Source organism: Perissodus microlepis, chromosome 14, assembly GCF_051167445.1.
Source record: "Perissodus microlepis isolate ML-2025 ecotype Zambia chromosome 14, ASM5116744v1, whole genome shotgun sequence".
Classification (NCBI taxonomy): domain Eukaryota; kingdom Metazoa; phylum Chordata; class Actinopteri; order Cichliformes; family Cichlidae; genus Perissodus; species Perissodus microlepis.
The window spans coordinates 15,466,481-15,480,275 of record NC_140474.1 but is presented as its reverse complement, the minus strand read 5'-3'; the positions used below and the strand labels follow the sequence as shown (position 1 = coordinate 15,480,275).

The following is a 13,795-nucleotide window of genomic DNA, read 5'->3' as shown; positions in this document are numbered from 1 at the left end:
GGGAACAAGCATTTTCACTTCTCTTTTTAGTGGAAATGAATAAATACTCGATCGGTTTCTGTTTCTTGAAGAGTCTCCAGAATGGACAAGCTCATCTCTCTCTTTGGTGAGTTTTCTTCAGCTCATTTAATGAAAATGTACTTTTACATACTGACCTGATGTAACTGTCATTTAAACTTGATTATTTTCTCTTTCAGTTTTTTCAGCACTCTCACAGATTGTAGTGTCTCATGGTATGAACCAAATATTCTTTACAAATATACTTTAAATTTGCACAGATATTATTTTAGAAAAGATCTCAGGATTTACGCTCATTGCCAAAATAGATCCTTTAAATGTATTCTTCTTTTTTTCTGCAGTTCCCACTGAGACGTCTTTCAGAGCCAACATTGAGTTGGTGTCAGGACATTCAAGGATCTTCTCGGGGGAGAGAGCACACTTGAGATGCAGTATTCCTGATGTGCACAGGTCTAACTGGACCTACCTGTGGTTCAGGGGGTCTGAGGAGCTCTCACAGGCTGGGGGGGAATTAAAACTGTGGAATACCAAAGTTCAAGAGAGCGGGAAATACTACTGCCAAGGAACAAGAAATACGAAGGTGGGAAAGATTCGCACCCAGCAAAGTGTCCCTGTGGAGCTCAAGGTGGACGGTAAGATCTGTTTGTCTGCATGAAATAAATATAATTGCTTTGCATGTTAGGCTTCTTTCTTCCTGTGTAATCCTAACACTGGAGCATTGAACATCTATAAGCTTCTTTTCAACTTTAGGTTTTCTGTGCAGCTCATCTAAGACATGCTGTGAGTGATGGCAGCACTTCTTAATACAGCCTGCAACTTATACTGTGACTTTCTAGGGTTTAACATATAAATCTACTCCTATAATTCTACTTAAAATGTCCATTTGGTACAACGAGGACTTGTTTTGTTTGGGGTTTTTTGTACTTATGTGGTATCTTTTCCCCACCTTATGTTATAACTAGACAGTATATCAGGGGTGCAGGCTGTATTATAGAGTACCTTAACCTCCCCTTCTTGCATTGTAGCATTACACATTATTGTTAGATGTTATTACATTAATACTAATGTAAGATTGGAAGTTATTCAGAGGTAACTCTGTGGTGTTTCCGTAGGTGGCTGGGCAATTCTGCAAGTCCCACGACATCCTCAACTTGTCGGGAGCACATTGGAGGTGACATGTCGTGTCAGAGGGAACCCCCGACTTGAAGAGATTATTTTGTACAAAGATGGCGTTGAAGTAATGAGACAAAATGGTCACAAGCCAGATTTCTATCTGACCAACTTGAACCTTGAGGACCAAGGAGTATATTCTTGCAGGGCTTCCTGGGATGTGAGGAGACAAACACTCTCTGTCATTTCTGCTGGTGCTCATGTACAGATCTTAGGTGAGATTACACTGAATTGTGTGTTCTTATCTTAGGTGTGGTGTAGTTAAAGGAACGACAGCATACTTTGAGAGATGTGCTAGTTTAGATAGTATTCTTATAAGTGATCCATCTTTACACCTAGTGCTAAACTTAGTGTGTATAGACCTTCTCCTTTAATGTTGAGCAAGAAAGCCCATATTTCCCACAATGTTAAGTTATTCCTGTTAGTACAATTGAACATAAATATTCTTAGCCTCATGACCTACCACTTGTTTTTTTTCTTAAATTAAACCAATGTCTTCTGTCACAGAGGTTCTGTCACAGCCAGTTTTGGAGATCATCCCCAACTATGATACTCAACTAAAGAGGATGAAGCTCATTTGCCATGTGCAGTACAACGCCCCTGCTCCTGCCCCTCCGATAGACTTCTATTTCTACAAAAATAACAGGCGACTGGGACCTGCAACCTCTGACAACTATAATGTAGTGAAACAGACTCCAGGGCTGTACAGCTGCAAGGCCAGGGTGCCTCAGTTGGGCCTCTCGAAGTCCAGTGAACCCAAAAACTTTGGACAAATAAGAGGTATTTAAATTGTAATTTACCCCAGCATTTGTTCTACACTGATAAGCCCCAAACTTCCTAATGGATTGCTAAAAATGTGATACTTTGTGTCTAACAGTATTTCGCCTTGCTTCAGCCACAGATGACTTCCCACCTGCTGCTTCACTACCAACCTCCCCTAAACTCTCCTCTCACCAGCCCATCCAGTTCACTCCAGTAAAGAGCACACCATCACAAGGGCCTCCACTGAAGACTTCACAAGCAGTCCCAACCACTTTGCTGACTACAGACCAGGTTTTTAACTCAGCTACAACTCAAGATCAGGCAAATTCATTTGAGGAATCCGGTGACATGTCTTGGGACTCTGCAGATTCTCTTTGATAACTTAGCATACATTACACACAATCTCTCTACTAATCACGCTGGGTCATTGTCACACTTCTGTATTTAACTGTGCAATTTTTCATCTTTTGTATTTGTACTTTGTACAACTAGAAATCTCATATATGAGGTCCTGCACCTGAAATTCTGATATCTCCAGTTAACAAACATCAAACGCTGTACCAGAATTGTTGGAAATATCTAACAGATACATGTTAAAGTCAAATAAAGCATTTCACAAAATGTTATGTACTGCTGGATTTTATTTTCTGTGAACACAATTTCTTTTTACAGCTCCATATTTGAGCAGGACTTCTTATATATTACAATCACTGGTTTAATAAGACACAGGGGTGCAGTCATTTTTTGACAGATTTACATTAAGATTAATGATGCAGCTATCAGTGGTGACTATTTTGAACACATTTGTCTTTTCTATTTAACACTTTTTGCATGCATGTTCACACAACTTAGGTCATTATAGGTGAAAACAACTAAAAAGAAAGCAGCAGTTAAATCGTGAGAAAAAAGTGGGACCAAAACAAAGGAGCTTTTTTTTTCGTTTCATGCAAATGAGGCAAGGGTGACACTGGGTCAGGGCAATGACTTGAAGGTTAACTGAAGGAATCAGTAGAGGAACACGATAATCTTGCTGACAAATAGATAAACAGCACTGATCATATTTTTGTGCTTTATCTTTTGCTTTGGTAGCTGAATAATAAACTTCTGCACGATCTCTCACTTACTGCTGCTACTTTTAATTAGGATGCTTTAACATAAGGAGGCACTGCATGTGTACAAAAATGTTGGGTAAATTATAAATTTTTTATGCTAAATATTGAACTTTTACACTTTTATCATTTAAAAAAACTTTCTTCTGTCTGGATAACAGGAGATTAGTTTATGATCTTTTACTACTTGTGAACGCCATCTTCCAATAATTACCTCAGGGGTATTTCTTGGGATGCTTTACTCACTGTGTTTTGTGAATTGGACTGTATTTAACCATTATATTTAATTAGGGTGGTGTCGATCAAAACTTTGGAGCACTACTCTGCAGCAGCATTAATGTGTGGCGAGTACTATCCCTTCTTAAGAAGAGGCTAGGCAATAATAGAAGACGTGCAGACCAGCATGTACACTAGCACCACCAGTATTCAGACTTTGTGATAGTAAACACAAAGTGTGCATCACGGCTTGTCTGAGTAAAGCAGAAATCCAGAGAAGATGCTGTCGTCCTCACTGCTGGCATACGCTCCATTCCAGTCTCTGAGCGTCTCCATCCACACCTGATCGCCTGCAGCCAACCGCAGCACCACCAGAGTGGAGGCCTGGTCGATGTCTTGACCGTACAGAGAGTCCCGTGTCCTCACTCTCCGTGACCCATTCACCACCAGCGTGGCTCGCAGCGGCTGATTGCGCACGGTGATGTGGAAGGAGAAGACATAAACTCCAGGGTAGACACATGTAAAGCTGTTGGAAGTTATGTTGAAGTGGTTCTCTTCATTGTAGAAGACTTTGTCGAAGCGGATCGGGAAGCCTGAAGGAGGGAAAGACTTTCTCGGAGAGATACCTACGCTGAAGGCAGAGTGTTTCTGGGGAACCCCTGATCCAGAACCCTTAGCACCTTTGAATCCACGAAAACCCCGCTCACCTCTCATCCCAGGGTAACCTCTTTCCCCTCTCGGTCCTGGCATCCCTCTTATACCTTGTGGTCCTTCTAGCCCCCTCACCCCTGGTTCTCCTTGTGGTCCAGGAGCTCCCGGATCCCCTCGGACACCTATAGGGCCTGGGGAGCCATGCTTGCCATTCTGTCCTGGAATTCCCATCGCTCCTGGGATTCCAGGAGCTCCAGGTTCACCTGGTTCACCTTTGTGTCCTTTCTCTCCATATGAGGCACACTCCCCTCTATCCCCCTTATCTCCTTTTGGTCCTTGTACTGTAGCCACTCCTGGAGGCCCAGCTGGCCCCTCTTTTCCAGGTTCTCCTTTCTCACCAGCAGTCCCATTCTTGCCAGGTTCTCCTTTCTGCCCTTTTTCTCCTTTGAGACCTTGCAGTCCTACTTCACCCTTTTCCCCTTTGTAGCCAACATCACCTGTAAGGTAAGGAAAACTGTGTAAAAATAAATGAAGTCAGGTAACAATGAAAAATATAGCCATGAGATTTTTATACCTTTTGGTCCTGGTTTTCCTGGAATGCCTAGTGGCCCACTTGGCCCACTGTTTCCTCTGTCACCTTTATCCCCTAGAAAATTTGCGAAATACAAATATATTAATTATATTTAAAATATAAATTTATTTTAAAAGAAATTCTCTTAGATGAGGAAAGACAATATATAGATAAATCAACCACTTCATTAGGTATGCCTGAATGCCTGTTAACACAGATATGTAATCAGCCAATCATGTGACAGCATCCTAATGCATTTGGGAATGTAGATGTGCTCAAGAATAGCTGCTGAAGTTCAAGCTGAGCATCAGAATGGGGGAAAAAGTGATTTAAGTGACTTTGAACATGGTCATTATTGCCAGACAAGCTGGTCAGAGTATCTGCAGATCTGCTGGGATTTCCCCACAAAATCTCTAAGATTTACAGAGAATTATCCAAAAAAAAGAGAAAATTTCCAGTGAGCAGAAGTTTTCTGTGTGAAAAAGTCTTGTCAGTGGTTAGAGGATAATGACCAAGCTGAGTGGATGGAAGGCAACAGTAACTCACAGTAACAGTAACTAAATAATCACTCCTTGTAAGCGCCATTTATAGTTACTTCATGTTCTTATTTGAGGTAACTTGCTTCATGCATATTCTAAAATTTGATGTTTGAAAATAATGTATATTGTTATTATTTCAGTTTATTTTGAAAAATGTCAACAGGATCTTGTGCTTTATTGTAAAAGGTTTGTGTGGAAAATAAACTAAACGGCTGAGCCACACGATGGTTTTACTCGTCGTTGCTAACCAACCAACGCGTAAAAACTGTCGCTTGTCCGTCAGCAGTGTGGTTATTTTAAATATAAGAGAAAGAGAACTCTAACAAATTAATATAGCCACTACACTCCTTACAAAAAAGGTATGCACAAGAGCATCTCTGAACACATCAAACCTTTAAGCAGGAGATTACACAAGTGCCACTACTGGCAGCTAAAAACAGGAAACTACAATTTGAATAGGATTTCCAAAATTGGTCAACAGAAATTTAAAAAAATGTTGCCTGGTCTGATGAGTCACAAGTTTCGAAACGAGCCTTTTCAGACGATCAGAATTTGGCACAAACAACATAAAACATAACAGCACGACTCTGTCCTGCCTTGTATCAATGGTTCAGTTTGATGTGATGGTGTGGGGGATAGTTTCTTGGCATACTAAAGTCTCCTTAGTACCAAATGAGCAACGTTTAAACACCGAAACCTACCTGAGTGTTGTTGCTGATCACGTCCATCCCTATTCTCTCCTGACTGCTTTCAGCAGGATTACAAATCATGTCACAAAACTCAAATCATCCCAAACTGCTTTCTAGAACCTGACATTCAGTCATGTTCAAGAAATCTGCAGTAACTGTGTGATGCTGTCTTGTCAACATGGACCAAAATCTCTGAGAAATGTTTCAAGCACATTGTTGAATCTATGACATGAAGAATAAAGACAGTTCTGAAGGCAAAAGGAGATCCAACCCAAATTACCAGTACGGTCTTCTGCTGCTGTAGAACATCTACTTCGAGGTTTGATGTGTTGTGAATTCAGAGAAGCTCTTCTGAATACCTTGGTTGTTACGAGTGGTCATTTGTGTTACTCTCACACATGTGGCACTAATAAGTACACCATGCTTAGTCACTTAATCCTTTTGTCCCCATTCTGATGCTCAGTTTGAACTTCAGCAGGTTGTCTTGACTATGTCTACATACCTAAATAATAAAGTGGCCAGTGAGTAAATAACATAATACAATATATAATTTTAATAAGTAATTTTAAAGTGTGTACCTTTTTCTCCCTTTAAGCCAATAGGACCACTGATGCCAGGTGGCCCAGGTAAACCAGCTGCTCCTGTAAGGCCTTTTTCTCCAGGTGCCCCTGAGTAAAATAAGTGTGAGTGGAAAATCTGAAGCCAAACATACAAACAAACCAAACAATAATTAATAACATTAAAACATATCAGTGAGTCTATACCTGTCAGGCCTCTTTCTCCTTTCAGGCCCCTGGGCCCTCTCTCCGGTGGGCAGCATTCACAAAAGTTAAAGTAACACTCGTTGTAATCCAGGGTGTAGTTCTCAGGACCAACACCAGGTGGCCCGGTGCTGTCAGGGTAGTGCTGTGGAAAGACATGACTTGGGTTGGTGGTCCTCACTGGATTGGGCGGGGGGTGGGGCTTCACAGGATTTGCAGTTGGGACTATCTTAAGAGTCTTGGGCACGCTGGTGGTTACAGGGCTGTGGACCGTGATCTGAGGGACGGGTTTCTTGGTGTACTGGTACTTTGGCTTCGGAGTAGTCTTAGCTTCAGTGTAGTACACCACAAGGAGAGCAACCGCAACTACAGCCACAAGAGTCGACTGGCAGGAAATAATCCTCATGGTTGTCGGGGATCTGAGAGTGCATCGAGACGTTATTCTGATATTTGTCAGACTTTGTTTAATCTTCCATATAATTTAACTTTAAACAAATAAGAAGTTAAAAAAAAGCACATGCTAGCACTTCACTCACAAACGTAGAACAGACTGTACCTCTCAAATTTCTATTGTTTCCATGCATCTATTCCATGTTTATGTTTTCCTCTTTCCTTTTCTGTATTTTAACTTTTCCTAAAATGCCAGTCACAGGTTAGCTCTACTTTTTATTTATTTATTTATTGCTGCAGTCTGATATTCAGTCAACACTGGTTTCTGTTAGTTAGTCAGTTATTTCAGATTTGTTTGAACAAAGTTGGAATCACACTATCAATTTCAATAATCTACACACAAGCAAAAATATCAAATAAACTTGTGCTCTCACTAGTTTAAACTAGGTGACTTAAAAGCTTCGGAGTATATTTGTTCAACCAAGTTATAAGCACTTACCCAGTTATGCATAAGTGTTATGGTCATTTATCCTCTCTAGCAGTGTCTTGGAGGCTGCACCAGGAGCTTCAGGTCCCTCTGATATCTCTGCCAGGCGTGAGTAAAGGGCCATCTCCTCCAATGAGGGGGTTTTGCTGGAAGCATAGGGGGAGGTCTGAAATCTCACTATGGTGGGCTGGAGCCAACCCAAGGAGAACCACTGTGCTGTGGCCTATTCTCTGTACCCCTGTTGTGTAGAAAGGTGCTTTTGTGACACGGGATACATCATCCGCCGGGAGCACTCTCTCGCTGCTAGCTAGCAAGGAGCAAAGGCCATGGGGCAGTAGTTCACCTGATATGGGAGGCATTCCTCCAAGCAGCCCACCTACTACCCAGGCTCTTAATGGGACAAAGCCAAGCAAGGAGGAATCTCTGACACTGGCTTTTAGAGCGGCCACTTTTGGAGACTGCACTGCATGTATGCATGTGTGACACTCTGTATGCACAAAGCTGCAAGTATATTTTCATGCATGATCTTGTACTTTGACCTGTGGCAAAAAAACTGCGACAATTAATTAAACTGGCTTAACACTAGATCTGAAAACTGGCACGTAGCACAGAGAGCTCAGTATTTACAATCTAACCGTACTTGGTGAACATCCAGGGGAAAGCTTTAGCTTTTAACGAGCACTCATAATCACTCAGCAGCAGCTAAACCTGAGCTGTTTGTCAAAAGAACCAGCTTATCTCCTTAAATCGATGCACTTGCAATGCTTGCCCGATCACTGACTGACTTTTTTAGCACATGAACCCTCAGGTCAGCTGACGGAGACATTTGTTAACTATGATTCAAACTGTGCAGCTGGACAATGATTCATTCTTGTGGTGTAACAAGAGAGCATCAGGTTTTTGTAGAAAAGTGATTTTCTGGTAGCTGTGCAGTCGAAACTCTCGACTTGCCATTGACAATGAATGTTTGAGAAGCGGACATGCCTCAGTTGCTGAAGACCTCACGTCCTCAGAGAGATCCATGACCGGCTGTGAGTGAGCAGGAAAGACGGGAAATGAAATTTGGGAAATGGAGAGCACTGATGGCAGGATTGAGGGATGAAGAGCACGCTATTAAAAATTAGACGATTGGGTGTATTTAAACCATTTAATCTTATTACGTAAACCTTTTTCCATGTCTTGACCTACATTTACATGCTCTTCATCTCCATCTTTCCCAGCAGCTCAGGTAATGGCCCAACCGGCCCTTCTATAAAAGGCAAGTAGATGGAGTGTAAGATACGCAGTTGATTCCTGCGAGAGAGAGGGGTTCCTCTGGGGTTCTCCTTGCCTGACCTCAACAACATTGTCTCTCAGCTCTATTCAGACCACACACAACAGCGGCAGTCATTTTACAGCGCCCAGCTGCTCACAGAGGACCCAGACGCTGCTCACCTGCTGGTTCTTTTAACAGCCTCCATCTTCCGTCCATGCCCTTATCCGCCATCCACATACACTATGGAGAAAGGGATCACAAAGAGTTAACTTACTCACACCGGTGCAGCAGAGCAGAGAGAGCACCAAAGATGACCTGAATGGACGGAGGAGTATTGCCTTACATTAACTCTATTCATGTAAAATAGGCGGTCAAGCTGCGGTGAATGTGTGAAATAAGTTTGGAGAGACAGAGACCTGTTTAGCAATCAGCCGCTCTGACCCCGGCATGCTCACGGGTACAATCAATGCCATAAATTTTATTTTTTTTTGTTCTTATCGAAGGCAATCTAGACCCTGCAGAATTAGCAGCTAATGACCTTGGCAGGAGGTATACTGGCAGTGAAGACACAGCTCATATGGCCAGAGCACAATTAAACACTTTCTCCTGCCACACTTTCCCTGACAAGCCCCTCTAATGTTAGGTTTCTAATGCATTAGACGGTGGTTGTGGAAACACGATAGCCTTCATCACAGCAGTTTGTGGTGAAAGCTACATTTATTTCAATCTGCTGGTTTTTACAGATGTTTCATATGTTTTGATGAATGCTGATGTTTTATTTATGCAAGAGATGGGAGGTGATAAAAAATTACATAATTTGGGGTTGGTAGTGAATTAGTGTTAAGAGTTAAATAAGGTTGTTTTTCAGATGTTTACTATTTAAAATGAGTTTGTGGGATTCATTTAAAGAGTTGCAACCTAAAGCACATTTTGAGAAATGGGTGTCCAAATATTATTAGTACTTTTAAAATGTCCGTTGTACACTCACCAGACACTTTATTAGTTACAGCTTTCAAGCACCAGATTGGACACTTTTTTGTGTTTTCTTAAATGTCCTAATTTGTGACACAGATTCATCAAGATCCCTGAAACATTCCTCTGAGAGTGGCACAACAGCATCGCAGAGTTGCTGCACATCCGTGATGTGAATCTCCTGTCCCAACACATCTCAAAGGTGCTCTACTGGATCGAGATCTGGTGACTGCGCAGGCCATTTGATTGCAGTGATTTCATTGTTGTGTTCAAGAAACCAGTTTGAAGTGATTTGAGTTTTGTGACATGGTGGAAACAGCTGTCCGTGTATACACTGTCATCATAAAGGGATGGATGTAATCAGCAACAATACAACAAGATGCTCAGTTGGAACTTTGGGTCCCAAAGTGTGCCAAGACAATACCCCCCCCGACACACACACACACACACACACACACCATCACAACAGCAGCAGCTAAAAACGTTGATAAAGGACTGAACGGACCCGTTCTTTCATGTTGGTGTTTTCTGACCCAAAATTGAGATTCAGAGCAGACAACCCTTTTCTAATCTTCTGTCTTCCAATTTTGGAGAGCTTGTGTGAATTGGAGCCTCAGTTTCCTGTTATTAGCTGACAGAAGTGGCACCTGGTGGGGTCTTCTGCTGCTGCTTTAAGATGTGAGATGTTGTCATTCAGAGAGGCTCTTCTGTATACATTTGTTGTAATTAGTGGTTATTTGAGTTACTGTTGCTTTCCTATCAGCTTAAAGTAAGCTGACTTTCCTTCTCTGACCTGTGAAATCAACGAGGCATTTCCACACAACATTTTCTCTGCTGCCATGTGATTGGCTGATTAGATATTTTAGCCAACAAGCAGTTGAACAGGCGTACCTAAGCTACAGCTGACTGCACAGAAAAGCAATATACATTCCTCCGGTGAATGGCAACAAAAACACTTAAAGCCCGACAGCTTCACAGAGATCGGAAGACCGGATGAAGGGACTTCAGTTCTGCATTCACCTGCCCATAAAACCTTTGGAGGATTACTAGATTTTCAGACCATTTTCAGTCTTTACCTTGTGAATTTTATATTTAACTATAAGTTAATCTTTTCTTTCTTTCTTTCTTTAATTGTTTCCAGAGTCTTGGCTATCAGAAGACAACAAAATGATTCTGACACTGAAAAACTCTTGTTTTCTGAAAATAGTACTTTTTGCTTGTCTCATCAATCTCTTTGTGTCTAATGAAGGTGTTTCGCAAAATGCCGTACTACTGACAGAGGTTTTTGTTTTCACTTGCCTGCGCAGTAAATACCAAACTTCTGGAGGCATTTAGGGGAATTTGGTTACAGGTGCAACCAGCAGAGGTTCGTCTGACACAGAACTTTTAACCAAAGAGGGCAGTAAAGCACTGTGCAAAGCTTTATGCGCCTTCTTCATTCATGCAGTAAACATAATGTGCGGTCAACTGACTCTTGGCCAGCTGGCTCAGGTAGGCTGTTGACTAGACAAAGCAGGGAAAGGTTGTTGGATGTGTGCATTTATGGAAATCTTGAAAGCGTGTGCTCCTTAATCTCCCCTTTTTGAATCCTCAGAACCACCACCACCACAAAATCATTCCCTCTACACTCGCTGCCTTAATATGTCCCTACTTCAGAAGACACCCTTAAAAAGTGAGGTAAAATAAGAAGCAGTCTTGGCTTCATTTCCACGGCACTCTATTGCCGTCCTAACTTACAAACTTTCCTCAGATTTGTTTTAGCTAAACTAACAGACTCCACAACCCTGCAGAGAGCACACAGGTGTGGGATTAACCAAGAAAAAACAATCTGCGAACTTCTGTCTCACTCCCTCGCCTCTGGGTCTCAGATTCTTGGTTCCCTGTCAAATATTCCTCCACAGTGGCTTGCACACCTTGATGAATTTCCATGTTTCCATGAACTCCAAGCAGCCTACTCTGAAATTCACCATCAGGACCAGATACTGAATATTAATCGCATGTACTCGACTGCTTTGTGTGCCAGACTCAGACTCAGAGCTTTGTGATGATTTTACTGCACAGACAGTCTAATTTTTCAGCATCTATATTACATTAAGGAGACAGTTGTTTCCTATATGACCACTTGGTGGCAGTCCTTTTCCTTTTGTCTTTACGGGGCATAAAGTGCACCTTATCAAACACAAACACGCACATGCGTGTCATAAATCCAAAATAAATATTTTAGGTGAGATTATGCCCTAGCGATTAGGATATTAGGAGCACAGACTACTGTTTTCTTTCCCCGTTTTTTTTTTTTTTTTTTTTTTTTACTGTTACTGTTCTACAAACTTAGAACAACATAATAGTAGTTGTAGTGTAAGACCATTTGGAAGTTTGGCCAAAGTTTAACGCCTTGCTGGACTGTTCTTTTCTTGTTTTGTTTCTTTACTATCAGGCCAGCAGCCACTCCTAGGTTCATATCAACTGATTAATAGCCCACATGCAGGGCTGAGAGCTGTGCCATGACGCACATGTAATAATTGTCCAGGGTCTTTAAATGACAGCACTAAGCTTGTAAAATTGCACCGACAGATCTAGAGGTTTAAAGGGTGTTCGTATAAACAAGATGTTAACTTCACCTGTATGTCGAGTTTAGGTCCTCGAATTATAGCCACAACGTTAAAAGCACCGTCCTGTTTGGCAGGTCTGTCATGCAGCCGAAAGTGGTCTGACCCTAAGTACAGGGTCTGATACCCAGACCATGGCAGCAGATCCAGGTCCAGTGGGTTGGTAGTCGGCCTTCATGGATCGGGCTTGTTCCAGCACATTGTACCAGGTTTTAATGTTGTGAGTGATAGGCGATGTTTTTGCTTGTCGTAATCTGGCTCATCTCATTCATGCATGTTGTTTTGTGAATGAATATTTTACCACTAATGTGTTAAAAAAAAATAATTAAATTAAAAATGAGGTCTTTAAAAAAGAAAAGAGAGGAGTGAGAGTGTAGAAGCTGGCAAGGTAAATAAGTGTTTCAGGATTTTGTTTTTATGGGCAAATTAATTTTTATGAACAACAACAACAAAAAAACACGTTATTTTTTTCTGCCCTGGATATTACAGCTGAATGATTAGGCTACAAGAGAAGGTCCAGTTACACAGAGCATGTTTACCCAGGACTCCACCTAAAACCCTACAGAACAATAAATGTAGAGACAACACACACAAACCCAGACACGCACACACAACTGAGCAAACAATATTCCCTCAAAACAATCTCAGTGAATGTCACTAAAATACATTATAACCGCAGGTTATTGTCTTGTTTCCTCTTTGATAGTAGGCGGCACATGTTGACTCAAGTGACTTTATAAAATGTTTTCACAGTAAATCACAAGGCTTAGTCTTCGAGAGTTAACCGGAAAAAAGTTCGATCTGTTGGGCACTCTCAAAGTGATCCCAATTCCTGTCCACCAAGTTTCCTGAAATTCAGCTTGGTGGCTTTTGAATTTTGCTGACTGACAAACAAACGGTTACAGACAAGGACGACTGTGAATGCTTTCACATGATTAAAATTAAAGCTACAGAATGAAGCGGATGACAATGGTGCAATAAATTTAATTGCTAACAAACAAGCTGTTCCAAAGTTCTTGTTTACCTTTAAGACCTACATTAAAGAATATGTGGTAACAAACTGAAGGAACAATTTGCCATCCTTTAAGGAGAAGTCCTTATTTTTTGCACAGGAAGACAAACAAATGAAATACAACTGTTTGCATTGTCTATTCAAATAGCTGCACTGGAAAGTAACCCATAGGTTACATATGCCGAGGTATGCAGCTTGTTACTATGTTTCTGTTCCTAATGAATAGAAAGGGATTTTTATTGGAGGAAAAATGTGCATATTCTCTTTCTGACTAACATAAAGTGTAACAGATGTCATTCAAAGGTCATGCAAAGCAGTACATTATGTGTATTTTGTGTATTTCATCAATGTCTGTCACAGGCTGTGACCAAAGAGCTGTCTTAGATTATATCCTTGGAGACATTTGTTATGATGGCACGCACCTAATGGAGGCTGTCTCAATGGGTGCATGTGCGACTCAGTGTGCAAGGTGGTAGCAAATGTTGGAAGTAATATTGATATTTGAATACTTTCTGGGGTTTCCTTGTTAACTGAAACCTGCTGCTGCTGCTGGTGGTGCTGTTGGTGGTGGCAGCACTGGCATGTAT

At 41.4% G+C, this 13,795-nt stretch overlaps 2 protein-coding genes across 3 annotated transcripts; one reads left to right on the top strand and one right to left on the bottom strand.

Moving 5' to 3' along the window:
* Positions 1-54: 54 nt before the first annotated feature.
* Positions 55-2,561, top strand: LOC146373683 (low affinity immunoglobulin gamma Fc region receptor III-B-like). 2 transcript variants are annotated; one of them, XM_084950958.1, is made up of 6 exons: positions 55-106; positions 198-233; positions 360-650; positions 1,131-1,403; positions 1,696-1,968; positions 2,084-2,561. In XM_084950958.1, the coding sequence occupies exons 1-6, from the start codon at positions 82-84 to the stop codon at positions 2,326-2,328; spliced, it is 1,143 nt and encodes a 380-aa protein (XP_084807084.1). In that variant the 5' UTR covers positions 55-81; the 3' UTR covers positions 2,329-2,561. The 2 variants fall into 2 exon arrangements, with proteins under 2 accessions (XP_084807084.1, XP_084807083.1); XM_084950957.1 differs by having other exon boundaries at positions 2,066-2,561.
* Positions 2,562-3,518: 957 nt separating this feature from the next.
* otol1b (otolin 1b) lies at positions 3,519-6,892 on the bottom strand. The gene is made up of 4 exons (XM_084951155.1): positions 6,490-6,892; positions 6,304-6,393; positions 4,501-4,572; positions 3,519-4,423 (listed from the first exon to the last, which is right to left on the bottom strand). The coding sequence occupies exons 1-4, from the start codon at positions 6,890-6,892 to the stop codon at positions 3,519-3,521; spliced, it is 1,470 nt and encodes a 489-aa protein (XP_084807281.1).
* Positions 6,893-13,795: the final 6,903 nt, after the last annotated feature.